Source organism: Hyaena hyaena, unplaced genomic scaffold (assembly GCF_003009895.1).
Source record: "Hyaena hyaena isolate Hyena2069 unplaced genomic scaffold, ASM300989v1 scaffold_9, whole genome shotgun sequence".
Taxonomy (NCBI): Eukaryota; Metazoa; Chordata; class Mammalia; order Carnivora; family Hyaenidae; genus Hyaena; species Hyaena hyaena.
The window spans coordinates 6,480,875-6,506,845 of record NW_024080641.1 but is presented as its reverse complement, the minus strand read 5'-3'; the positions used below and the strand labels follow the sequence as shown (position 1 = coordinate 6,506,845).

Below are 25,971 nucleotides of genomic sequence, written 5' to 3'. Positions count from 1 at the left end.
GTGTGACCCAGGATGGCTCATAAACTTCAACTCTGGGACTCTTGCTGGAGCCCAGGGGATAGGGGCGTGGGGGAAGCTACATCCTCAGGGTGAAAGGGCAGGAGCGGCTCTGGTCATCCCTGCTGGGGACAGACTGTGGGAGCCAAAGGGAGGGACACAGGCTCACCTTCTCCTGCCGCCACTGCAGGGTGGTGAGGTTGAGGACCCAGAAGTCGCGGGTGACACCCCCGGCCGTGAGTCCCCCCAGAAGGTACATGGCACCGCGGCCGGAGGACACGTACGCAGCTGCGTGGAAGGAGCGAGGGGAGGGGCCCGGGCCCCCATCCTCAGCCCCGGCCAGCATCTGCGTCCACCGTCGCTCACTCACAGAGTACCTGACGCCAAGGTGCAAAATCGAAGTCTTGACTGTAGTCATCCCAGCATCCTCTGGGGTGACTCCCCCTCCACAGTTATCCCAGCATCCCCTAGGGTGAGCGCCTATCATCTCACCATCCCCCCTACGGGGGCAGCACCAACCAAAAAAGTATCCCAGACCCTGAGATGAGTCTCCTGTGACAAGTGCCCCAGCATCTTTTGGGATGTCCGCCTGCGGAGGTTTTGTTTTTATTTTTGCTTTTGTTTTTACACAAGGTGTTTTTATCTACTCCCAAAGGGACACTTATGTGACAGACATGCATTCAGGTATCCCACCTCCCAGAGGCAGCCCTCACCTGTATAGGTTCCCTAGCAGCCCCTGGGGCAGGCCCAGGCCCCCAAACATCCACAAGGTGGCATCAGGTCCCTCCACCATGGTGTGCCCCAAGCGGTGTAGGAATCGGCTGGCGGTGTCCTGGGGGTGGAGGTGGGGACAGGAAGGGTCGGGCTAATGTGTCAGGCTGGGTGTGGGGTCTGGGGGCTGGTCCCAGGAATGGAGGCAGGGGGGCGACGATCCAGGAGGTAGGCCATGTGGCACCTCCTTGGAAGAGCGGCATGCACAACTCACGGCTGAGAGGCGGCTGTCCATGAGGGTCTCCCAGACCAGCTGCCCGCCGTCCAGCTTCGTGGCACAGTCAGGGCCCCCGAAGCCCTCGGCACAGATGCACACACCCAGGCTCTGGGGGAGAGCAGAAGGGGACTCAGAGGGAGCCCCAACCACCACCCGTGTCCTCCTACCCTTCCCCCACCCCCAATACCTGGTTACAAGTCCCCGCTCCGCTGTGGGCGTTACAGTTCTCGGGACACAGAGCCATGCGGCAGTGGGGGCCGGCCCAGCCCTGAGGACACCGGCAGAGTCCGGCCCCTGCGGCCCCGTCCTGGGCCACGCACTCCTGGGGGACAGGGCAGCTCCCCGGGCCCCCTGACCCGCAGCGGGCAGAGCCCACCGAAGCATTGAAGCCCCAGGACGAGGAGCCGTTGGCCTCCCAGTGCAGGACAAGCAGGCCTGTCAGGGGAGAGAGGCCAGAGGCCTGTGGCAAGGCCGGGCTCCAGGCGGCTGCGCTGCCCCCAGGTTTAGAGAAAATCCAGTGAAACTGGGCAGGGGAGGAAGGCACTCCTTATAGCTTATAATCACTGCCATGCTTAGCTACTCTGCACCCTGAACACTCTCCCTCATCCAACCCATCAAATTCTGATCCCAACCCCGCCACCAGCAAGCTCCGAACCCTCCACAGCTCCCTACAGCTCTGACCTAAGACCGAGTCTCCCTACAGAATAGATCAGGGGTGGGGCGCCTGGGTGGCTTAGTCGGTTAAGCGTCCGACTTTCGCTTAGGTCATGATCTCGCGGTTGTGGGTTCGAGCCCCGCGTCGGGCTCTGTGCTGACTGCCAGCTCAGAGCCTGGAGCCTCTTTCGGTCTGTGACTCCCTCTCTCTCTGACCCTCCCCTGCTCACGCTGTCTCTCTCTCTCCTAGAAATAAAGAAAACATAAAAATTAAAAAAAAAAAAAAAAAAAGAATAGATCAGGGGTGGGGGAGAGGGGCAGGAATTCCTTATGCGTGTAAATCACGCCTCGGGGCACCTGGGTGGCTCAGTCGGTTAAGCGTCCAACCCTTAGATTCCGCTCAGGTCATGATCTCACGGTTCGTGAGTCTGAGTCCTGCACCGGACCTGGGCTGATGGTGTGGAGCCTGCTTGGGATTCTCTCTCTCCCACTCTCTCTCTGCCCCTTCCCTATCTATGTGCATGCTTTCTTCCTTTCTCTCTCAAAACAGATAAACTTTAAAATAATAATAATAATGCCTCAATAAAGTTATGTTAATAGTGGAGGTGCCATACGCCCTCTAACTTCAAGGTCTCCCACTCTCCCAGCCCTGTGCACTCTAGCCTGCAGACCCCCTTTCCAGTCTCTCAGGGCCTGGGCACCCGCTGCTCTTCTGGCCTGGAGAGCCTGGAGCGCCTGGAGAACCCTCCTCCCTCTCCCACACCGCCCCCTTCAGGCCTCAAGTGAAATCTCATCTCTTAAAAAAAAAAAAGCTCTCCCCAACCCTCCAGACAGGCCAGGTGCCTGATCCTTTCGCCTTCCTCTCCCCCTTAGCAAAGATGTCACTATTCCGACTAAAATGTGTTGATGCTGTTTGTCACCCCCTTCACCACCACCCCCGCCAGTGTCCCTTGTTCACCGCTGTATCCCCAGGCACCCCGCTCGGGCAGGGCTCACTGAAGGTGCTCAGTCAGTACACATGTGCTGAGGGAAGTGAATTCGAGGGCTCCTAGTTCCAGTTGCTCACTGTGGAGGGTTCCGGGGTCACGTGCAATCCCCAGCAGGCCAACTACCGCTCCGCCCCCTCGTCCAGCCCTGGAACCACTCTGATTTACAGTGCGAATAGGAAGTATTTCCAAACTCAGGTCCTTCAACCGCCACAGGTAACAAATTATTTCTAGCGCAGCTTCATCAGACAAGGCCGGTTTCCCAACCTCTCAGCAGTGCTGATGTAATGGGGCCTGTAAGTCTCGGTTGCGGGGGGCCGTCCTGGGCGCTGCAGGAGGCACAGCCACATCTCCGGCCTCCGCCAGTGGCATGCCAGCCACACTCGTGCCCATCCCAACATCTCTAGACTTAGCCAAATGGCCCAAGGGGCAAAACCCTCCCCCACCCGGTTGAGAACCACCAGGCTAAGGAGACGGTCAGGGCCCTTCACACCAGCCAGATTCTGCGTACCCCAAAGACTTGTCCCACGTGACCCTGCTCTCTGAGAGGCAGCCTACCCAGGGCAATCCTATTAGCCTCTCAGCTGAAGAAACGGAGGCCCAGATGTGGCAAGGGACAGCATCACCCAGGAAGTCAGAGACGGAGTCGGGATGGGTCTTGAGCCCACCTCAGGGAGCAAGGTACAGGGACAAGGGCTCTACAGTCCAGGACAGGGTCCCACTTTCCCAAGTCCCCATACCAGACAGGGCCTGCACAGTGAGGGGCCTGTCCCGCCGCTGGCCACAGAAGGCAGCAATGAGGCTACGGTCCGACTGGACGACACCAGTGTCCAGGAAGCGCGGGAATCCATCAAAGGCCAGGACGTAGCTCAGCTGGAGGTGAAGGATGCAGAGTGAAGGATCAGGGGACAGTACGGCTGAGATAAAGGGACGCTGGGGCTCTGGGAGGAGGAGGAGCTCCAAAGGGGAGGACAATCTGAGGCCGGAAAACGAGCTGATTGAAAATTCTGAGCAGACTGTCAAACTGGCACTGAGGCCACCCTTCCCCTCCTGAGCTCACAGCAGACATGGATAATCAATGGCTCATCCACTCGCGCACAGAGCCTCGTTCTCGATGCCCAGCTCCTGGCAGGCCCTACCTACTGGCCAGAGTGGGCACACACACTGTACAGATATTAACCATGCCTGGACCCCGGTCCGGGGAATGGGGAACGGGGGGCCCAGGAAGTAGGAGGTGATCTGGGAAATAGGAGGGTGTGTAGGCTTAGGAATGAAGGTCTGGGGTCGGAGAAAGACAGCTTAGGGTTTGAAGGATAAAGAAAAAGGGATGTGGGGTGAGGGTCTGTCTGAGGATTCAGACTGGGTGGGGGAGACATGGGCCTGAACTCTGGTGCCCTCGGTACTCACCGTGCAGGGGGTACTGCTGTCGGGGGAGAAGGTAAGGGTGAGGGGGGGACAGAGGGTCCCAGGGGTACAGGGCTGCAGCGCCTCAGTGGCCGAGACAACCCACACGCAATAGGACAGGCCTGGCCCGGCTCTCGCTGCCCCACCGCCTGGAGGCAGCAGCCCCCCGACGCGGCGTGAGCCCAGAGCCACTGAGGACACGTTGGTGAGGAGGGCGCGGCCCCCACACTCCCGGAAACAGGAGCCACCAGCCCTGGGGAGACAGAGGAGAGAGCAAGAGTGTCAGACCAGTCTTGCCCCGGCCCACCATGTCCCTCACCACACCCTGGCCCACCCGGCTGGCCCCTGGCTCACCGGGGGTCCCCATAGTAGCCAGGGGAGCAGAGCTGGCAGTGGGCACCTTCGGTGTGGTCCTGGCAGAAGCAGAGCCCGCTGAGGTTGTCACAGTGGCCGCGGCGAGGGTCCCCGTGCCCGTTGCACTGGCAGGGCCGGCAGCCACCCGAGCCCGTGGCGTTGCCAAAGCTGCCGGGCCGGCACCGTTCACAGTGCTCCCCCCACGTCCAGTCTGCGGAGGCCCCAGCAGGTGGGACGCAGAGTCAGGGCAAGGGCGGGAGGGGCCCGACAACTGGCTCAGCTGATCCCTGACCCCACCTGGCCGCTTCAAAGGAAGTAAGCAGGGACCTCGACTGGGGGGGAATAGCCAAGCCCCAGGACTGGGACTTGTTTCTGAGGCCCCGCCAAAGAGACGGGTGGCACTGAGGCTGTTTGGGGTCCAGAGCAGGCAACAGGGCAGGGGGACCCACAGCTGGGAGAGGGGACCCAGAAGCCCAGGCAGAGAAAGGAAACTGGAGCTGGCCCCCCGGGGGTTGGGGACGAGGCCGCTCACCCTGGCACTCATCACAGAAGCCAGGCCCCCGCCTGCGGCAGTGGCTGTGGAAGTTGCAGCCACAGTCCCGGGAGCAGCGGGGTGCAGGGGGTCCCGGGGCAGGGGTGGGCGGGGGCAGGTCGGACGTCCAGCCCAGGTCACACACTCAGGTGAAGTCAGGGGGGCCGCTGCACATGCCATGGCCACAGTCTTCCAAGCACCTGAGGGTGAGGCAGGAGTAGGGAAGGCTGGGCAGGCCCTCAGCCCCCAAGGCACCCCCCCTCCCCCCGGCCCCATTCAACCCCGTCATCGCCACGGCAACGCCATCACAAGCTACTGCCTGTTCTACCATCCTGGACTCCGTAGGCGGCCCTGTCTCCAAGGTAACCCCATGGCACGTGGTAACTGCTGTCTCCATAGTAACTGCATATCACCACTGGTGATCTGCTCTCTGTGAAAACCCCTTTCAGCTTGGTCCCCCGCCATCTCCATGGCAACGCCGAGGACTATGGCCCGCAGTCCATGGATGACCCGTCTCCACAGTAACTAGTGTTATGCTAGGGACCCTGTCACTCTAATGAGGGCCTACCCTGCACAGTAAAAACCCCGGGCTCACTGGGGACGCGGGCTCCATGGGAGGCACCCCAGCATGATGAGTACCTCCTCCCTCCACCTCCACGTGCCCCAGCCCTGGGGCGCCATCTCCATGGAAACCCGCACCCACTCACGTGCGGTTGCAGTATGTGATGCCATCGCCCTGGTAGCCCCGCTGGCAGTGACACTCGTAGCTGAGGGGTGTGTTCAGGCAGGTCGCCCGCAGGTGGCACCGCGCCAGGCCCAGGCGGCACTCATCCACGTCTGGACAGCGGGCATAGGCCCAGCGGGCAGGGAGGGCCACAGACAGCCCCAGGCCCTCCCCCACCCACAGGGAGCAGTTACCCCCACCCAGAGGCCCTGAGAAGTCCCCCTGAAGGCACCTGGGGGGGCACAGGAGATGAAGAAGGGGGTGGGAAGGGGGAACAGAGAGAAATAAAAGAGAGGCAGGGAGACAGGTGCCCTTCAGAAAGAGAGAAACAGGGACATGAATATGGAGAAAGACAGGAGGAGAAAATGGGAGAGAGACACAGAAATCCAAAGACGTGAGACAGAAAAGATGTGAACAACAGAGAAGAGACAGACGGTGATACAGCGAAAGGGAGAGAGAAGAAAAGACAGCAACAGAAAGATGAGAAAGAAAGGTGAGAACGAAACAGTCAAAGAGACCAGGTAAAGGTAGAGAAGAGAGAGAACCGGAGAGAGAGGAGAAGGGAAGAAAAACAGAGAAGAGGCAAAGGGGCAGAGAAACAGGCCATTAGAACCAGGGCGGGTGGAGAGGCGCACACCCGGCCCCGCCCTCCAGCCTCACTGCCCCTCCCCCCCTCCTCACCGGCCCAGCGTGGGGTTGTCCTCATTGCCACACCAGCCACACTCGTGGCTCTGCAGACACTCGTGGCAGGTCAGGAAGCGGTCGCAGCTCCGGCACCGAGGCTCTGAGTGCACGCTGCAGGGTGACAGGTGTGGTGGGTGGGGGACAGGCGTGCTGGGCTCAGCGCCCTCCCCCCACTCCCCCCCCCCCTCCGGCTCCATCCTCCTCTCTGGGGGCCCAGGCCACCCTGACCAGACTGTACCTGTCGTCCCAGCCGCGGCAGCCCCCGTGCGGGTACCGCGCCAGGTAGGCCGCGAACAGGAAGCAGGTGCGGGTGGACTGGCACCAGGCGCACTGGCTGGAGTTGGCCAGGCAGTCGTCACAGGTCAGGCGCCTGGGGGCGGGGAGCAGGGACAGGGTCTAACCGGCCCCCACAAACCCTCCCCACGCCCTCTCCCTGGGCCTGGGCGGCTCACTGGCTGCAGAGCGGGGGACACTCCTCTGGGCTCTTCAGGGCGCCCCGACTCCGGCCCCGCCGGCTGCACGCTGCGTCCCCTTTGCGGCTGGTGCTCTGATGCCACTCGCAGAAGGGGTCCTGGGGAGTTAAGAAGGAGTAGGAGCCCAGCTTAGCCATCTACCCTGGGCTGCTGGCACCGGTCCCGTCAGCAGCTCAACTAGTAGCTGCCTCCCTCCCTCCTCTCACCCCCCAGACCGCCCTTCCAAGCCCACCTCCCTCCCCAAAATGCCAGCCTCTCCAGATGTTCCCCTTCAGCCAATGGCATCCAAGGGGTCTGCCTTCCCAACGGCTACTCCCTTTTGGGGCAACAGAGCCCCTGTGTGTGGTCCAGGTGGGGCTGATCTATCCCTAAGATGCAGATGTGGGCAAGGGGCCACACGTCCTCCCCCTCGGCCTCACTGATGGGTCTGAGTCGGCACAAGACCTACCAGGGCCAGTGACACGTGCTTCTGGGACTTCCACTGAACTGGGGGGCGAGAGTGGGGTGGGGACAGAAAGGTGATCTCTTCCCCTTGGGACTCGGGCAGCTGAGTCGGGGAGACAACAGTCTGGAGCCCTCGTGAACCCCTTGCAACCCCCCAGGAATGAACCTCCAGGGAAGGGAGGGTATGGAACGAAGGGAGGTGGATGCCTGGCCACACGGTCTGAACCGCAGGACTCTGGACTCTGGTGGCCGAGCCCATAAATGCCCCTCTGGTAAGGAGCTGAGAACTTGGGTTTCTGGCCCTGACAACAGGGAGAGTCCTGAGTGCCAGGAGCCCATTCTCCAGCCCCTCTTTTCTGCTACCCAACCAGCTCTCAAGGTAGATCAAAGACAACAGCCCCACCTGTCTCGGGCCACTGCCCCCAGGGGGACCCCTCGGATGCCCATGCCAAATCCAGGGGGCCCTCCCCCTCTCCCAGTGGCCTGATTTGGCTGCTTTCGGCCCGAGACCTCCCCTCTGTGTGCAGCAGGCACCTGAGTGCAGGCGTGACAGTCGCGATGTTCCTCACAGAGCGGGCAGAGGGCAGGCACCAGCACCAGCAGAGACCCGCCGGCCCTGTCGTCCCCGCAGTGGGCCCCGCTCTGGCGGAGGTGGCAGGTGGCGCTGGTCAGGCACCAGCCGCAGCCCTGGTCCGCCAAGCAGCCCAGGCAGGAGGAGTAGGAGGAACAGGCTGAAGAGCGGTAAGGCTCCAGGAAGAAGAAGGAGATCTCCTGTGGGAAGTGCTCACGTGAGGCTCAGGGGTCCAGGCTCCCATGCACAGGGCAAGAGTCGAGGTTGAGGGGTGGGGGTCCGGGTTTGGAGCTACAGACTTCAGGGCCTGGAGACAAGGCTGAGAACTTAAGCGTGTAGATGGTTTTTTGGTTTTTTTTTTTTTTTTTTTTTTTTTTTTTAAATGTTTTTTTAATGTTTTATTTATTTCTAGGAGAGAGAGAGAGAGACAGCGCGAGCAGGGGAGGGTCAGAGAGAGAGGGATTCACAGACTGAAACAGGCTCCAGGCTCTGAGCTGGCAGCCAGCACAGAGCCCGACGCGGGGCTCGAACCCACGAACCGCGAGATCATGACCTAAGCGAAAGTCAGACGCTCAACCGACTAAGCCACCCAGGCGCCCCTTGTTTTTGTTTTTTAATTTATTTATTTCTAAGAGAGAGAGAGAGAGACAGCGCGAGCAGGGGAGGGTCAGAGAGAGAGGGAGTCACAGACTGAAACAGGCTCCAAGCTCTGAGCTGGCAGTCAGCACAGAGCCCGACGTGGGGCTCAAACCCACAAGCCGTGAGATCATGACCTAAGTGAAAGTTGGAAGCTTAACCGACTAAGCCACCCAGGCGCCCCAGAACTTAAGCGTGTAGAAAGTCAGGATTTAGGATGAGCGAGCAGACAAAAGGGCCTCCGGATTTGAGAGAATCTAGAGACTAGAGGTCAAAGTACGGAGGGCAGGAGTCAGAGACATGGGCAGGGGTCAGAATGTGAGATCAGGTCAGAGTCGGCGTGAGAGGTTGGGGTCTAGTGGGCTCAAGGTGAGGCCCAGAGTTCAAGAGTCAAGGGGTAAGAGGTCAGGTCAAAGGGGTTAGAATTCATGGTCTGGGATTCAGGAAGCTACGGGGATCTGAGACTGGGGCCTGGGTGGAGGGTCAGAGGCCGGAGCTGGGGTACTCACGCTGCCACCCGGCACGCCGGTCCGGTCCCACAGCAGGGTGAGTTCGCTGTGCCCGGGGCCTGCCGAGCCATTGAGCTGGCCCCGAATCTCCACCGCATACTTGTGGTCCCGGCCAGGCAGTGGGAAGAGGCGAGTGGACCCCGGGCGGTGCAGCTGCCTCGTCTCCTTCTCCTGCTGAGCCACCCAGCGCCCCACCTCCTCCTGGGTAGGGGTGGGGGACAGACAGGGGCCTCAGAACATTCCAGGGCCCCCCCAACCCCTGAAATCTCTAAGAGCCCCAAACCCAACTACCACTCACCTCCGTCCTAAGAAGAGGGCCTCAGAGTTCCTTAGGCCCCAAGAACCCGTGAGAACCCCTAAACCTCCCCACAACAACCCACCTCAGGGATGTCAGACTTGGTAACTCAGACATTCCCCACCTTCCGCAAAATTCCCCCCAAATTCCATTCATAACGGAAAACTCCGGCGCCTCCCTCCACTGATATATCCCATGCTTCTGATTTTTCCCCAGTCCTCCCCCCGGCAGCATATACCCCAGCCCCCATATTTATAATTAACAGCCCCCTGAATGTTCAAACGCCCTCACCATGTTCTCTGTGTCAGGGCCACGGGCCATCCGGGCCAAGACGTGTAGACGTTGGGCCCGGGCCCACACAGCTACATCCTCAGCTCCCGGCCCTCCAGGCCCTCCCGGCAGCAGTGGGTGGATGAAGCCACGGTAGACCAGAGACACGTCGGTCTCCGGGCTGGGCGTCAGAGTGATGGTCGTACTGCGGACAATCAGGACCTGTGCCGGCCAGGGAGAAGGGGATAGATATGTGAGTGCCTCTTTGCATGGCCCCAAGGTGTCCACACCCCTCGGGCCACATCAGAGCCAGAAAAGAGCAGGCAACCCAATCTCCTTCCCTATTTTATGAAATTGAGACTGAGGCCAGGGGCGCTGAGTTAGGACTCCAGCCCAGACAACAGACAACAGGGTCCCGGCCCCTGCTCATCACCTCTCTCGGTAAAATCCAGGACCACAGACCTTCCAGGAGCCTCTTCCTTGACAGTCCGCCTCTCCACTTAAACCCTTAAGAGTCCAGATTTTTTTTAAGTCCCTTAACTACAGGGTTTGGAGAACTTCCAGATTAGTGAACACATCCACCCCAGCAGGGGGCAGCACCCCAGCTCCATGAGGACAGAGCTCTTTCACTTACAACCCTACAGGGCCTCGCCCTATGTACGTGTTCTCTCTTATACAATAAACTAGTACATTAGTTAAAAAAAAAAAAAAAAAGAGTCCAGGGGCGCCTGAGTGGCTCAGTCGGTTAAACGTCCAACTTTGGCTCATGTCATGATCTCACAGTTCGTGGGTTCGAGCCCCACGTCGGGCTCTGTGCTGGCAGCTAGCTCAGAGCCTGTCTTCAGATTCTGTGTCTCCCTCTCTCTCTGACCCTACCCTACTCATGCTGTCTCTCTCTCTCAGAAATAAAGAAAAAACATTGAAAAAAAGTTTTTTTAAAAAGAGTCCAGATCCAACATTCAAAATGACAGACACACTACATTTGTCAGCATGTGTTTTGTAACTGCAACAAAGAATGGAATAATCCATAAGTTTGTTAACGAGACATTGTTTAAATAAACTATAGCACTATGGCCCTAGAATCTAAATGGAATATTACAAAGCCATAAAAAAGAAATGAGGTGTTTCCTCAGTTCTAAGGAGGTTGCCAGGATATATTACAAAATAAAAGGAATGGGGTGCCCGAATGGCTTAGTCGGTTAAGTGTCTGACTTCGGCTCAGGTCATGATCTCGCAGTTCCTGAGTTTGAGCCCCACATAGGGCTCTGTGCTGACAGCTCAGAGACTGGAGCCTGCTTCAGATTCTGTCTCCCTCTTTCTCTCTCTGCCTCTCCCCAGCCGATGCTCTGTCTCTCTCTCTCTCTCTCTCTCTCTCCCTCAAGAATAAACAAACATTAAAAAAAATTTTTAAGAAATAAAAGGAAGGGGCACCTGGGTGGCTCAGTCGGTTAAACGTCCGACTTTGGTTCAGGTCATGATCTCATGGTTTGTGGGTTCGAGCCCCGCGTCGGGCTCTGTGCTGACAGCTCAAAGCCTGGAGCCTGCTTCGGATTCTGTATCTCTCTCTCTCTCTGACCCTCCCCTGCTGACGCTGCCTCTCTCTCTCTCAGAAATAAATAAAAAACATTAAAATACATTTTTTTAAAAAAGAGTCCAGGTCCAACTTTCAAAGTGACAAACACACTACATGATTTGTCAGTGTGTGTTCTGTAACTGCAACAAAGAATGGAATAATCCATAAGTTTGTTAACGAGACATTGTTTAAATAAACTATAGCACTATGGCCCTAGAATCTAAATGGAATATTACAAAGCCGTAAATAAGAAATGAGGTGTTTCCTCAGTTCTAAGGAGCTCGCCAGGATATATTACAAAATAAAAAGAATGGGGCGCCTGGGTGGCTTAGTCGGTTAAGTGTCTGACTTCGGCTCAGGTCATGATCTCGCAGTTCCTGAGTTCGAGCCCCACATCGGGCTCTGTGCTGACAGCTCAGAGCCTGGAGCCTGCTTCGGATTCTGTGTCTTCTCTCTCTTCCCCTCCCCAGCTCATGCTCTGTCTTTTTCTCTCTCTCTCTCAAAAATAAATAAACAGTAAAAGAAAAAAAGCAAATATGTATGCAAACAATGGTTTGTCCATGAATGCTCACAGCAGCACCATTCCTGATAGCCACCAGCTACAAACAACTTGAATGTCCATCAGCTGATGAATGGATGTGGCACAGCCACACAAGAGGGGATCATTTAGCCATAAAAAGGGACACAATTTTGAGGCATGCGACAACATGAACACATTTCTGAAAACATTAGGTGAAAGAAGCCACACATGGAAGATAACCCATATGATTCCATTTATAAGGCATACTCACAGTTGGCAAATCCAGAGTTAGCGGACTGTCAACCTCTAACCACTAAAAGGTTAATGGCTGCCAGGGGCCAGGGGGAGAGGGGGATGGAGAGGGATTACTTAGGGATCTGGGGTTTCTTTTCAGGGTAACAAAAATGTTCTGGAACCAGGTGGTAACAGTTGCACAATATTGTGAGTGTGCTTAATATCAGGGATGGTTAAGTTTTACATGACATGTTTTAGCACAATTTAAAAAAATTTTTTTTTAATATTTTTTATTTATTTCTAGGAGAGAGAGAGAGACAGCATGAACAGGGTAGGGTCAGAGAGAGAGGGAGACACAGACTCTGAAATAGGCTCCAGGCTCTGAGCTGGCAGTCAGCACAGAGCCCGACGCGGGGCTCAAACCCGTGAACCGCGAGATCATGACCTAAGCGAAAGTCGGACGCTTAACCGACTAAGCCACCCAGGCGCCCCCCAAAAAAAATTTTTTTTAACATTTATTTATTTTTGAGAGACAGAGCATGAGCAGGGGAGGGGCAGAGAGAGAGAGGGAGACAAAATCTGAAGCAGGCTCCAGGCTCTGAGCTGTCATCACAGAGCCCGACACAGGGCTTGAACTCATGAACCACGAGATCATGACGTGAGCCAAAGTTGGACGCTCAACCGACCGAGCCACCCAGGTGCCCCTGTTTTAGCATAATTTTTAAAAATCAGACCCTTGAATGTAGAGACTTACGAGGCAAGTACAAGAGCGAGATAGATCCATTTGAAAAACGAAAACCTGGAGTGCCTGAGTGGCTCAGTAGGTTAAGCGCCCAACTCTTGATTTCGGCTCAGGTCATGATCTCACAGTTTGTGAGTTCGAGCCCCGCATCAGGCTCTGCACTGATAGCACAGAGCCTGCTTGAGATTCTCTCTGCCCCTACCCCACTCAGGCTCCTGCTCTGTCTCTCAGAATAAACAAAGAAACATTAAAAAACAAAAAAAACCAAAAAAAACAAAAAACAATGAAAACCTTAGGACCAGACCCTTCAACACTCCACGCCGGGCCCCATCCCCTGGTCCCCACCTTGTCAGGCTGCGAGGCGTTGGGCGGCTGCTGGAAAGTGAGCAGGTGCAGGCCAGGCAGGAAGCTCTGGGTGACGCAGGCCTCCAAGGATGTGACGAAGACAGGCGCAGGCCCCCACCAGCCCACAGTGCCCGAGATCTGCTCCCCTCGGCAGCGGGCCTGCTCTGGGAGGACAGGAGTCGGGGGGGAGGTCAACGTGGGGCGCCGTGCCGCCCCCTCCCACACTGCCCCTGGGCACACTCACCAGGCCGAGGCAGGCAGCTCTCGTTATGCACGCACCAGCCCAGGGCGCCGGGCCCCCGAGGAGGAGTTGTCGGGCCGCTGAAGGCCAGGCAAGCCTGGCAGTCACCCAGAAGGCGGCCCAGGCCCAGGCAGCTGGCAGCTGGACACTACAGAGAGGGGAGGGGACAGGGGTTACTGTGCACAGGGGCTTAACGGACCTGGGAAGGACTGTAGGCTCAAGAGTCTTGGGGCGGAAGGCGCCGGGAAATTGGAGAAGGGAATTGAAAGCCAGTTGGAATGAGGAAGAGCAAGAGGGCAGGAGTTAAGGGACCCGGGGACAGGGTCACAAGTTCAAAAGGATCGGGAGGGGTCAGAGGTGGAGGGGTCAGCAGTCGCGAATGCCAATCGTAGGTGTGAAAACCAGTGTCCCGAGGGAGTGAAAGTCCTTCTCTGCTTGGTTTATACAGAGGCGGGCACTGAGGGCCGTGTCTGCGCTAGGAGACAGAGCTGGGACAGTCACTCACAGCCCCGGACGGGGTCCCAGGAGGTGGTGCAGCTTGGCAGGCCCCCTGACACCAGCTGCATTCAGGGTCTCGGGAGCAGACGCTGTGGTCCGTGTACATGGAGCAGTAGTCCAAGTGGTACTGCAGAGATGGGGGGCGGGGCGGGGATCCTCAGACCCGGAGCCTGCCCCCTCGTGCCCACTCCCCGTGATTATCCCAGGGAGCCTCCACCGCTCACTCGGCACCCTGGGGCACCCCATCCGCTCCTCCCTCAGCCCCAGGGACCTCCGTTCCTCCCTGCACCTTGAACCTGGAGACCAACCTCCCTCCTCTCCTATCCCTAGGGACCTCCAGTCCTCCTCCCCAGGTCTCCCAGGGACCACCCCACCTTTCTCCCTCATCCACAGGCACCATGCTCCCCCCTCCCCAGCCGCCCTCTCCCTATCACCCCAGTGCTCACGTCCGGAGCGGGCGCCTGGAACACAAAAGGAGGCACCTTGTAGGCCATCAAGTCCCCACGGGGCCGGCCACTGTACCCCCCAGCCACCAACAGGACACTGCCACCAAGCACAGCCGCCACATGGGAGTATCGACCACTGGGAGGTGCTGCTCGGCCTAGAATACAGATTCCCCCCCAGGGACGTGAGACTCCAACCGGTCTTACCTCCCACTTCCACGGCTCCCTTGTGCAGAGGACTACCCCAGCTCTCCTATGCCTCGGCCCCACCTCCTCCTCCCTGCTTTAACCCTGCGTGCCCAAGGAAGCCCTCCCAGCCTTCCTGGCCCTGCACCTGCCAGAGTTCCACACCACTGTGCAAACCACCTTGAAGACAGAGAGTGAACTTGGGGGCCAGAAAAATGTGGCTTCAATTCCTACATCTACCACCTACTTGGGCTCAAATCGTGGGTCAACTACTAACTTGCTGTGTGGCCTAAGGCAAGAGGCTCAACTTCTCTGAGTTGGTCTCCTCCTTTATAAACAGAGCTGTCTTCTTGCCTTCAGGGAGCCACGAGGCAGGCTGTCTGGCTCTCTCCTGGTTCGGTCTATCTGGCACCGGCCTCCCTTCTGGTGACAGCCTCGGATTTTCCTCGGGAAAACCAGCCTCTCCCATTACAGTCCACAGGCTCAAGTTGAGCTGACCCTGCCTCTGGCAGCAGTGGGCCTATCAGTGTCAGTGACTAGTTCTGGAATAGGACCCGGTTCCTTCCGTTCTTGGGGGAAAGGCACCCTCTTCCCTCTGAGCATTTTGAACACTTTTTTTTTAATGTTCTTTATTTTGAGAAAGAAAAACAAAGAGAGTGCGACCAGGGGAGGGGCAGAGAGAGTGAGGGAGAGAGAGAGAGAATCCCAAGCATGCTTTGCACTGTTAGCACAGAGCCTGAAGCAAGGCTCGATCCCACGAACCAGAGATCATGACCTGAGCGGAAATCAAGAGCCAGATGCTTAACCCACTGAGCCACCGGGTGGCCATTCCCTCTGGTCATTTTAAAGGGGTGGGAGCTAGTCCCAGGGCTGCAGGTGGCCATTTACAAAAGACAAACCTGCCACAGCATGAAGTGAGCTCAAACAAGGACTAGCTGATGCCATCACGTGACCACCCAGATCCAGACCAGCCGGAAGCCAGTTTTCACTCAAATGAGCCAAGAACTTGGGTTTTGCTCGAGCTGGTTGGGTTGGATTCTGTCACTTAGAACCGAGAGTCCTGACTGATGGCTAAGTGGGCAGTGACCCGCGATCCCTTACAGAAAACATATGCTCTGTAAGCACATGGGGCTTGGTCTGGGGATTTGCAAAGTACAAAGGAGAAAGAGGTCTCTGGTCAAAAGGATAAATAGGGACAGATGAGCCCTGAATTCAGGCTCATTCAAGGCTTTATTGCTGATGGTCAAATAGGGTTCCGTGGGGAACCCTTCGCCCAGCCTACCCCTTAAGTGTCAATGTCCCTCCCTTGTGCTTGTTCTCTGACTTCGTCCTTCTGTTCGGTGGGGCAGGGAGAACAGAATGGCCTCCTAGAAGTCCACAGCCCCCTGAAATGATATGCCCAGTTGTGTGTACAAATGTCTTTCTGAGGAGAGGGCCTGTGGCTTTCTTCTGATTCTCAAAGGAGTCAGATTCAATGAGTTTGAAAGGTTTCTCCACCCTCCCCCGCCACCTCCCAGGCAAGCCTGGGGCCAGATCCTGACTGAGAAAGACAAGACACTGAGCCCTTCTCTAGGCTGCCTCCGGTCTTCTCACCTTCTCAACTTACTCTCACAACAGCCCAGTGGCCTAAATGTTATCGTCATCCCCATTTTACAGATGGAAGCTGAGGCACTGGGCGATTAAATGATTTTTTTGCACAGATGGTTGTTTGGGGCCAGCCATCCTGGTTCTGCCAGTTGCCCACGACAGGACCTTGAAAAGGTCCCATGTAGGCAGTTCTCTGGGGCAGCTGGAAACCGGTAAAACCTGGACTGGAGCCTAGATCTGCACTTCTGTAACTGCCTCCCATCTCCATGGCAACAGTGCCCCTGTCCACAGGACGTCTGGCTCACCCTACAAGGCCCGAGGTGGCTCCTGCCCGAAGCCCAGATTCACTGTCAGGGAAATACGACTCTCAGACACCCCTCAGGGAAACGGACGGGCCACTCACCCTCAGGGGTTCCCGGGGGGGCAAGCTCGGCCCCTGACACCCACTGATGGCAGCCAAGGTGGTAGAAGAAGAGACCATCTTCATAGCACTTCTCCTCCTGGTAATGGGTGTGCACTTTGCCCCCTAGGAAAGGAAAGGGGCACAGCTGGCAAGCCTGGCAGACGTGGCGACACCCGTGCGGGGAGTCGCAGCTCAGTGCGGGCTTGCGGCCCTGGCAGGCAGGCGGGATCAGGGAGCCTCCTCACCATAGACCACCATGTAGTTGCCCAGGACGCTGGCTGTGTGGAAGGCCCTCTCCCGTGGGCCCTGAAGCCCATCCCGGCCCTTCAGGGTGGTCCACACGCGCCGATCCACGTGGAAGAGCTCGGTGGAGTTCACCCGCACAGAGAACCTGTCCGGAGGGGCAGAGGAGGAGCTCGGGTCAGGAAGGGCTTCTCTCCCTCCCTTGGACTCTCAAGGATTCTGTCACTTAGAACCGAAAGTCCTGACTGATGGCTAAGTGGGCAGTGACCCACCATCCCTTACGGAAAACGTATGCTCTATAAGCACATGGGGCTTGGTCTGGGGATTTGCAAACTACAAAGTTGTGAGATCAGCCAGGGTGAGACTGGCTGTGACAGGGCTTACGTCCCGTAAGGACGAGAAGCTCCTTCTGGACGGGACCCAGGTCTGGCTCATCGCTGGGTTCCATGCATCATCTAACCAGGGTTGGCCACCAAGCAGGGACGGATGAGGTGGAGTGTGTGGGAAGGAACCGGCCAAGACCGTGAATGAAGGGAGAGAGAATGAGTGAGCGGGTGAGCAAACGAGGGACTGAGTGGCCTACTGAGTGACCGAATGACTGCAGAAGTCCATCAGGGGGCGAAGACCACCAAAGACTGAAGGCCCAGGGGACTGGGCCGGGCTTGGCCCTGCAGGGCAGGTCACTCACCGGGCGGTGGAGGGCCGGTGTCCACCGTGAACCAGCAGGGTGCGCGAGGGGGCGTGGAACACCATGGAGTGGCCGGTGGCGGCAGGGGGCCGCCCACCTGCTGGAATCACCTGCTCCCAGTAGCCCCCACTGGTGCTGTCGAGACGGAAGCGGAAGAGGCCGGAGGAGAAGAGGTCGTGCTGGGTGCGGCCGCCAGACACGTACAGCCAGATGTCATCCACTAGGGCGGCCGCGTGACCTGCGAGGCCCGGTGGCCCCGAGGAACTGGAGCCAGGAGGTGCGAGGAGCTCCCAGCGGCCCCCGCCCAGCGGGCTGAAGGCCCACACGTCGCTGGTGAGGGAGCCATCAGCCAGCTCGCCACCCATGAGCACCAGGGAGCCGGCCCAGGCCACAGCCACGTGGGAGTGACGGGCAGCCTGTGGGGAAGAGACCGGGAGACAGATGGTGACATACAGAAAAAGTGACAGAGAGAGAGATGTGGAGATAGAGACGCAGAGAGAAAGACAGAGACACAGAGAAAGACAGAGATACACAGAGAGAGGAAAGAAGAGAGACAGACATGTGCAAATAAAAAACATAGAAACACCATCAGAGGTGAGGCCGAAAGAAAGTGAGAGACAAAGGAGGCGGGAAACAGGGACAGGAGAGATGGCAGAGAAAAACAGAGAGGGACAGCCCAGAGGGGAGACACAGAGTCCCAGAGAGAGCAGAAAACCAAGATGCAGGGACAAAATCAGAGAGAGAAACCAAGAGAAAAAGATAGGAGGTCCACAGAAGGAGATGCAGAGAAGGAGATAAAGAAAGAAAAAAGAAAATTAGAGCTTTTAGAAAGCAGCACCGGGGGGCGCCTGGGTGGCTTAGTCGGTTAAGCGTCCGACTTTCTCTTAGGTCATGATCTCGCGGTTCGTGGGTTCGAGCCCCGCGTCGGGCTCTGTGCTGACTGCCAGCTCAGAGCCTGGAGCCTGTTTCAGTCTGTGACTCCCTCTCTCTCTGACCCTCCCCTGCTCACGCTGTCTCTCTTTCTCTCTCCTAGAAATAAATAAAACATTAAAAAAAAAAGAAAGAAAGAAAAAAGAAAGCAGCACCGGGAGGAGTAGGTGGACCTGTATCAAGCTGCAGGGGTGGGGACGTGGGGGGCGATGGTGTCGCTCGGGGACGGGGGGATGTCACAGAGTGGACAGGCACCTCCGAGCAGGGCGGGGGGGGGGGGGGGGGGGGGGGGGGGGGGGGGGGGGGGGGGGGGGGGGTCCGTACCGGGGCAGGACTCAGGTCCCAGCGCTCCCAGGTGTTGGCAGAGAAGTTGTACAGGACAAGGTCACCCAGGGCTCTGTTGAGGTCCTGGCCTGTGGAGGGGGAGACGGCCTCAAGCCCTGGCCACAGGCTGCCAGGCTGCCGGAGTCGGACACGCACCCCATCTGCTCACCTCCAAAAACGGCCAGCAGCCCCGGCGGGGACAGGAAGGCACCAGCCGCCCCGATACGGGCCGAGAAGGCAGGGTCCCCGGCACTCACGTTGTGCCACCAGCCAGCCCCCTGGTTCTCCCACAGGTGCAGATCGCAGGCGTGTCCCAGGAAGCCAGGCTCACAGCGGCACGGTCCCAGGGGCTGGAGAGGAGACGGGGACACAAAGGGATAGAGAGAGGAAAAAAGAGAGCCAGGGGAGGGGGAGGAGAGCCAGAGTGAGACATAGGGGGTAGAAAAGGGAGAAAGAAATAGATGGACAGGAAAGGAGAGACAGAGTGAGAGACAGGAAGGAAACAGGCCAACAGACAGAGGAAGAAAGGGACACAGTGACATATCAAGAAGGAGGAAGAGAGGTAGAAAAACGCAGACAGAACAAAAATAGGGGAATGGAAAAGACAGAAGGACCCAGAGAAGAAAATGAGGACAGACAAGAGGAGAGGTTGGAGAAGGACAGTGGTGAGGCCAATGTCAGCCGGTGCCGGAAGGCTTCCATTTGAGGCCCAAGGTCAGTGGTCAGAAGTCAGAAGTCGGGGCTGGAGGGGGCGCCTGGGTGGCTCGGTCAGTTGAGCACCCAGCTTCGGCTCAGGTCATAATCTCATGGTTCGTGAGTTCAAACCTCACATCGAGCTCGCTGCTGTCAGCACGGAGGCACTTCGGATCCTCTGTCCCCCTCTCTCTGCCCCTCCCCCACTTGCACGCTCTCAAAAATAGATAAACATTTAAAAAAGAAGAAGAAGTAGGGGCTGGGGACCCAAGGCCAGACACAGTGCCTGGGTTGGGGGATGGATCGCGTCTGGCAAGCAGAAGGCAGGTGGGTTCCCAGGTGGGAGGTAGGTTACGGGCAGGAAGGCAGGGGGCTCAGCGCAGAAGAGGGGCTCCAGATGAAGGAGGGGTGGGGCAGGGTGCGGTGACTGGAGGGTCCCTGGCGGTGACTGTCATGGGAGAAGGTAGGGTGGCATCGAAGCTCCGCAGTTCCGGGCATGGGCAGAGTCAGGAGCTGGAGCGGTAGGTGTGGTCACATCAGGGCCCCCGGAGGTACCGCGGGGGATGGGCTCACCGAAGCGCAAGTGCCATGGCCATGGCAGTAGGCTGGGCACTCCTGCAGGCTGCAGGCAGGGCCCCCCCAGCCGGGCTCGCAGGCGCACACGCCGGGGGGCTGGCACTGTCCGTGGCTGCTGCAGCCCCCGGGGCACAGGGAGAAGCGGAAGGAGGCGTTGAAGCCCAACAGGTTGTAGTTGGCATCGCTGAAGAGATGGAGAAGCATCTGCAGGCACAAGACGGGCAGGGCTCCGGGGACTGGACGGGGAGGGTGGTCCGCTCCCATCCCCAGCCCACCCTGGGAGTCCCCACCTCCTGTCCTGGTCTCTCTCCACCCTTCTTTGTCCCTGTGTCCTTCTGTCTGATGCCAAGCTTCTCCTGCTGTCTCTCTGCCCCTCCCCCTCTGCTTCCTTCTGTGCATCGAACCCCCCCTTTCCTTCAAACACCACCTAGACCTCCAGCCAGACCCCGCAGCCCGGCCTCACCAACCTTGCCTGAGGAGGCCTCGATGGGCGGAGGCCGAGTGCTCCCACTCAGACTGGCAAGCAGGGGCCCTCGGGGAGAGTCGCCATCATACACGAATAGGTAGTCGTACGTGCATTCCGTGTCCAGGAAAAGGAAGTCCAGCAGGATCCGGTGCTGGGGGGTTGGGGCTGGGCAGCGAGAACAGAGGGGCTGGGCTCAGAGGCCGACCCTCTCCCCGGGCCTCCAGGCAGCCCAGCCAAGAACACCAAGCCCTGCTCCGCATGACGCTGGGGACCCAAAGGGGAGTTGGACCTGAGCCCTGCCTTCAAGGGGCTCCTGGTCTCACAGCCCACAGAGGTCAGACCTGTGACAGCAGCCAGAGAAGGAATTATAGTATCAGCCCTGGAAATGGCTCCTGAGACCAGGCTGAATACATCCCACCATTCGGATGGGCAAACTGAACTGCAGAGAGAAGAACTCCATCCCCATGGCCACACAGAGCTGTTCCTGTTTATTTCAGAGCCTCAGACACTAAGCCTGAGGGGCAGGGTCCAGGCCTGAGCAGAGAAGCCTACTCCAGATGGAAAAGGGCCTCTGGGTGCGTCCCCTGTTCCAGGCTGATCAGAGCTCCAAGGAAAGAGGCCAGTGTCCTCCCCCTGGACAAAGGCCGAACCTTGGAGCATCTAAGATCCTCTGGGCACCCCGCCCAGGTCTCATCTCTGTTTACTGTAGTAGCTAAAGGCACAGACTTGAACCAGACTGCCTGGGTTCACATCTTGGCTCTGCCGCTCACTAGCTACTCGCTGTGTGGCCTTGAGCAACTCACCTAACCTCTCTGGATCTGTTCCTTCATCTGTAAAGTGGGGTTATAACGGTACTGAGATAGATTCAAACTTCGGGGCCACTCCTAACACTGAGAGATGAGGGCTGACTCCTTGCCCCTTGTATCTGGGAAGAGCCTCAGAGAGGCAAGCTATGAAAAAGCCAAAGCCACACGGAGGGGCCACGTGCAGGCATCCCAGCTGATGGCCACCAGCAACCGCCAGCCCTAAGAGGGAGCATTCTTGGACATCCAGCCCAGGTGAGTGTTCAGATGACTGTAATCCCTGCTGACCTCCAACTATGACCACAAGAGAGGCCTGGCGCTTCGTAAGGGCCACTACCCTAGCCCTGTCACTGTTCTTACCCTCTGCCGGGTCTTGGTTCCAAAAGGTTCTCTCATCCCACATCTCGCACTAGGGGCTCAGAAACAAGACCTGGATTCCAGCTCTGCTCCTGAACTGCTGGGGGACCCTGGGGCAGCCCCTTCCCCCATGCCCCTCAGCACGCTCATCAGCATACTGTAGGTGCTCACCCACCACTCACTGGCTGTGTGATCTTGGGCTGGTTCCACGGGCTCTCTGAGCCTCAGTTTCCTTAAAGTAGAATGGGGATACTCTCCCCACCCACCCAGGCTGGTGGGAAGATGCAAGATGGCGATGCTAACAGGCCTACCCAGGCCTTGTCCTCTCTTGCCGGGACCACTAATTTAGCCTCCACCTCGGCCTCCTGTCTTGACCTGACAGGGGTCTTTGAGAGATCATCCCAACTTGGCATCCAGCCCTGGTCCTACCTTGTTCAAAAGCCCCCATGGTCCCCCACCGTCCCCAGGAGAAAGTCCAGCTCCCTAAGCTGGTGTTCAAAGTCTCACCTTGTCTCATGTCACCCCATTGCTTGCAACTCTGTCAGGAGCTGGGCCTTTGCACAAGCCTCTCCCTCTGTCTGGAGCACATATTCCCTTTGTACCAGCAAACTTCCCCACCTCCTCCAGGAAGTCTTCCCTGATGCCACCTGGCTGGCTTAGGTGCCTCTCTTTGGGTTTCCCACTTTCCATTATAAGGTTCATTTCTCTGAGCCAGGACCATCTATGTCTGGGTCTGCCTCTTCTGCAGCCAGGGAGGCCCACAGGGCAGGGCCTGGGCCTAAGTCATCTTGGGGTCCCTCCCTGACCTTGCCCAGCACAGGGCCTAGCTCTGAGCAAGGGCTCAGGAAATGCTGGATGAAGGAATGAAGAAATGCACGAAAGAAAGAATACTAAAGCTGGCAGCTCTCCCTCAGGCTCTGACCAGAGCCCCTGAGACTAGCCGACGGACCCCACACCGTGGCCTGGGGAACGAAGAGGAACGATTCAGCCAGACCAGGCTACCAGTCTTCCCAGAAGCTTGCCAGCCTCAACCAAAATATAAGCTCGGCTCCCAGAATCACAAGTACATCTTTGTCAAGGCCATGCCGGAGACCAGTCACCATCTGCTTTCCCCAAGTTCCTCCCTAAATTCAAGATCTCCCACTTCCACCCATCGTGGGCCCAACCGTCATGCCGTCCTGGACAGAAATCCAACCCCCAAACCCCCTGCTTTCTGGACAGAAATCCAACCCCCAAACCCCCTGCTTTTCAAAAGCAGAATGCCTCTATTGATAATGATGTTATGAGGAGTGGCTATAACAAAGGGTGAATTTTGTACCAAAGGAAGTAGGTCAGCTGCTTTTTTTTTTTTTTTTTTTTTTTTTTTTAAAGATGGGGGAACATGTTGGTTCTCAAAGGTGATAAGCACTGGGAAGCAGAGGAGATCTAGGGGGATCAGGAAGTCGCCTGGACTCCTCCATGCTCCAACATCCAGCCAGTTGGTCCTCAAGTCTCCCTGGTGAAACTTCCCAAACATGCCTCAGTGCTCACTGCCGCTCTCCACCTCCTCCGTTCCTGCCCCAGTTCAGAACTCATCCTCTCCGGAAAGACTAGCACATCAAGTCTCCAGCCCACCCTGCACCTGGCCAGTGGCTCAAACTCCTACTCAGAATCCTTCTGTGGCTCCCCATCAGTGCTCAGCATGACTTTGAAGGCCATTCTTCCCATGCTTGTGGCGCCCTCGTTTCTCAGCCAAGTCCAGCCAGACCAGGCAAACCTACTCAGGGCTCCTGAGACACATACACCAGCCTCTCTTTTCTGTTCCATTATCTCACCCCGTAAACTCCTATGCATGCTTCAGAACCCTATTTCAGGAGCTCCTCCTCCTCCTCTGTGACCCCCAGGGGGATACTCTCATCCCCCTAGACCATCTCCCCGACCTCTGCACCTCCTCCTGTCTCAGCCCTGGGCATACTGTGGAAAATATGTCTGCATCCAGCCTTACCATTCCCGACCAGGCCAGTGCTCATGAAGGCCAGAGAATGATGTATACTCAGAACATACACGTACTTCCCATTCTGTGCTCACCCACACCCCCAGACAGGAATGGCCCCCAAGTAGGGACAGACACACTCATCCCCAAGAAAAATGCTTCATCCATACCCCAAACAACAGCCACACAGATCTAAAACATAGACCATGTCCTTCCCTGCTCAAAGCCCCCCCCCCCAGCTCCCCAGGGTCCCCACACAAAGACCAAGGTCTGCAGCCTGCAAAGGGAGGCCCCGCATGATCTAGGCCATCACACCTCTGGCCTTTGCCAGAACCTCCTCTGGGGGAACCCCTCCCCCCTTCCTTGGAGGCCAGCTTCCACATCCCCTGCCGAGAGGCCTTCCGGGACTTTTCTGGCCACTGCCTTTGGACTTCTCTTCCACCTCCCTACCGTCCTTGAGGGTACAGCTCAAAACCCCAAGGTCCTCCACCCTCTAGTTCACTCTTCATCTTCTCGTATTCTGTGTGCTAGCATACTGGACTTTCAGTTCCTCAAAAGTATCACACTCTCCTGCTTCCAGGCCTTTACGTGGACTATTCTCCTTGCCTAGAATGCCATTTGGTTCCCTCCTACACATGCCTCTGATCTGAGCTATAGGCCGGGCTAAGTCAGACATCTTCTGGGCTTCCCATTCCCGGGGTGGAGGGGTTGGGGGGAAGGAGGGAGGGTTTGCTTCTCCCACTGAACGAGAAGACCATAAGGGTAGTGATGGGGCCTCTGCATAGGCTGTTCCTTCTGGAACGTTCTTCCTCTTTTTTCCTGGCTGATTCCTGTTGGTCTTTTGGGGCTCAGCTCAGACATCTCCTCCCCCAGGAAGCCCTCTCTGTTCTCCCAGCCCCAAGGCTAGGTACCTCTTCTGGGCTCCCCCAGGCCCCTGGGGTTCCTCTGTCACAGTTCCAACCTCTCTGGACAGTCGCTCTCTGTCTATTTCTGTCTTTGTCTTCCCCACTGGAATCTAAACACCAAGTCATGTCTTAGTCACTGTTAGGTCTCAGTGGCAAGTATAATGTCTGGCACATGAACAACTGCAAAAAAACCGCTTTCGTTGAAGTACTTTAAAAATAACAACAGTATAGGGGCACCTGGGTGCACCAGTTGGTTAAGTGTCCAATTTGGGGATCTCACCCTTTGTGAGTTCGAGCCCTACGTCAGGCTCTGTGCTGACAGCTCAGAGCTTGGAGCCCACTTTGGATTCTGTGTCTCCCTCTCTTTCTGCCCCTCCCTCTCTTTCTGCCCCTCCCCCAATCATGCTCTGTCTCTAAGATAAATAAACATTTAAAACTTAATAAAAAATAACAACAGTATAATCCTAATACCATTTATTGTGTATTTACTATGTGCCAGGCACGTTAAATACTGTTCTCATTTAATTCCAACAACCCTATAAGGTGGGTAATATTATTATCCCCACTTGGGGAGAGGGGAAGCCGAACCTCAGAGGAAAGGAAGCTGCCTGCCCAAATTCACAAAGCCAGTGACAAGTGGACCCAAATCTGAAGCAGGTGGTTGGGCTCAGAGCCTGAGTTGCTAACAATTATTCAGAATATCTCTCATTGATGCTCTTGGCTTATAATTGTCCATCTGGGTCTGGGTGCGACTCCCCCACCAGACTTCAAGGCCTTCCAGGGCAGGGCCCAGGTTGGCTGCGTTTCAGAGCAAAAGGATCTGGACCAGAACCGGAGTCTGGGAATGCGGTGAGTGAATTAATGAGCGTACAAATGAATGAATTAGCGAATGGGTGAGTGCGTGACCCACGCGGCCCCACTCACCCTCGATGAGCCACTCGCAATTGCCATTGACGCTGTAGTTGCCCGCACCATCGGTCACGAAGCCTGGCGCCTCTCGCAGCACTTGCCGCTGTCCCTTGCAGTCCCCTGCCTGGGCCCCAGGGGACAGCGGCCCCAGCAGGGCCAAAGATACAGCCAGCGCCACGGCCAGAGCCGGGCGCAGGGCCATCGCCGCCTCCCGCACTGACTTACAGACGGGGCAGGCCGTAACGATTGAGAGGGCCCTCCACGCGGCGCGACGCCCTGCAAATGTGACCTCTATAGACGCGACATGGCCTTATAGACCGGGGAGGTCCAGGAGTTGCACTCCCCGAGAAGGGAGCCACCGCTGTAGACGGGCTCTGGAAACCGAGTAGAGCCTATAGACCCATGGAAAGGCCTGTAAAAGGGGTCGTTACGGACGGGGCCGCCCCCTGGGGACCGTGGGAGTCGCTTATAGTCACGGGCCCCCATAGGCTAGCTGACCCCATAAACGGTGTCCAGCGGTAACAGACGCGAGCCCCTGCAGGCCGAAACGGACCTTATATACGGGTGGGTCCCCAGGGAGAGAAGGGCTCTACAGCCCGGCGGGGGCCTCCATAAAGGGTGCGGGTCGTGCCGGGCCAGACCCCGAAGGTCCGGGAGAGACCCCTCCAGCCGGGGGCGGGGCGCGAGCGGGTGTCGGGGGCGGAGCCCGTCTTTAGGGGCTCAGGCCTGGACCCCATAGACGCACTCCCTTGCTCACCCACCCGCGCCTCCCTCCGGAGCCGGATGGGCCAGATCAGAGAGACGAGGGGACG

At 57.5% G+C, this 25,971-nt stretch overlaps 1 protein-coding gene across 2 annotated transcripts in view; it reads right to left on the bottom strand.

Annotated features, from left to right (window-relative positions):
• Nucleotides 1-25,943, bottom strand: part of MEGF8 (multiple EGF like domains 8) — a 41,269-nt gene extending 15,326 nt beyond the window's left edge. The window contains exons 1-27 of one of the 2 annotated variants that reach the window (XM_039250703.1): nucleotides 25,175-25,943; nucleotides 20,215-20,378; nucleotides 19,745-19,951; nucleotides 18,648-18,828; nucleotides 18,479-18,567; nucleotides 17,225-17,640; nucleotides 16,539-16,684; nucleotides 16,294-16,416; nucleotides 14,121-14,275; nucleotides 13,682-13,801; nucleotides 13,180-13,324; nucleotides 12,936-13,099; nucleotides 9,543-9,743; nucleotides 8,957-9,157; nucleotides 7,775-8,011; nucleotides 6,776-6,894; nucleotides 6,562-6,693; nucleotides 6,321-6,434; nucleotides 5,623-5,871; nucleotides 4,916-5,115; nucleotides 4,384-4,594; nucleotides 4,033-4,282; nucleotides 3,366-3,498; nucleotides 1,173-1,420; nucleotides 983-1,093; nucleotides 711-829; nucleotides 167-374 (exon numbers count right to left, since the gene is read on the bottom strand). In XM_039250703.1, coding sequence (XP_039106634.1) covers nucleotides 5,061-5,115; nucleotides 5,623-5,871; nucleotides 6,321-6,434; nucleotides 6,562-6,693; nucleotides 6,776-6,894; nucleotides 7,775-8,011; nucleotides 8,957-9,157; nucleotides 9,543-9,743; nucleotides 12,936-13,099; nucleotides 13,180-13,324; nucleotides 13,682-13,801; nucleotides 14,121-14,275; nucleotides 16,294-16,416; nucleotides 16,539-16,684; nucleotides 17,225-17,640; nucleotides 18,479-18,567; nucleotides 18,648-18,828; nucleotides 19,745-19,951; nucleotides 20,215-20,378; nucleotides 25,175-25,361 — 3,405 coding nt within the window. In that variant the 5' untranslated portion in view covers nucleotides 25,362-25,943 and the 3' untranslated portion in view covers nucleotides 167-374; nucleotides 711-829; nucleotides 983-1,093; ... (3 more) ...; nucleotides 4,384-4,594; nucleotides 4,916-5,060. The remainder of the gene's footprint in view (nucleotides 1-166; nucleotides 375-710; nucleotides 830-982; nucleotides 1,094-1,172; nucleotides 1,421-3,365; nucleotides 3,499-4,032; nucleotides 4,283-4,383; nucleotides 4,595-4,915; nucleotides 5,116-5,622; nucleotides 5,872-6,320; nucleotides 6,435-6,561; nucleotides 6,694-6,775; nucleotides 6,895-7,774; nucleotides 8,012-8,956; nucleotides 9,158-9,542; nucleotides 9,744-12,935; nucleotides 13,100-13,179; nucleotides 13,325-13,681; nucleotides 13,802-14,120; nucleotides 14,276-16,293; nucleotides 16,417-16,538; nucleotides 16,685-17,224; nucleotides 17,641-18,478; nucleotides 18,568-18,647; nucleotides 18,829-19,744; nucleotides 19,952-20,214; nucleotides 20,379-25,174) is intronic. The other variant, XM_039250710.1, reaches the window with a different exon arrangement.
• Nucleotides 25,944-25,971: the final 28 nt, after the last annotated feature.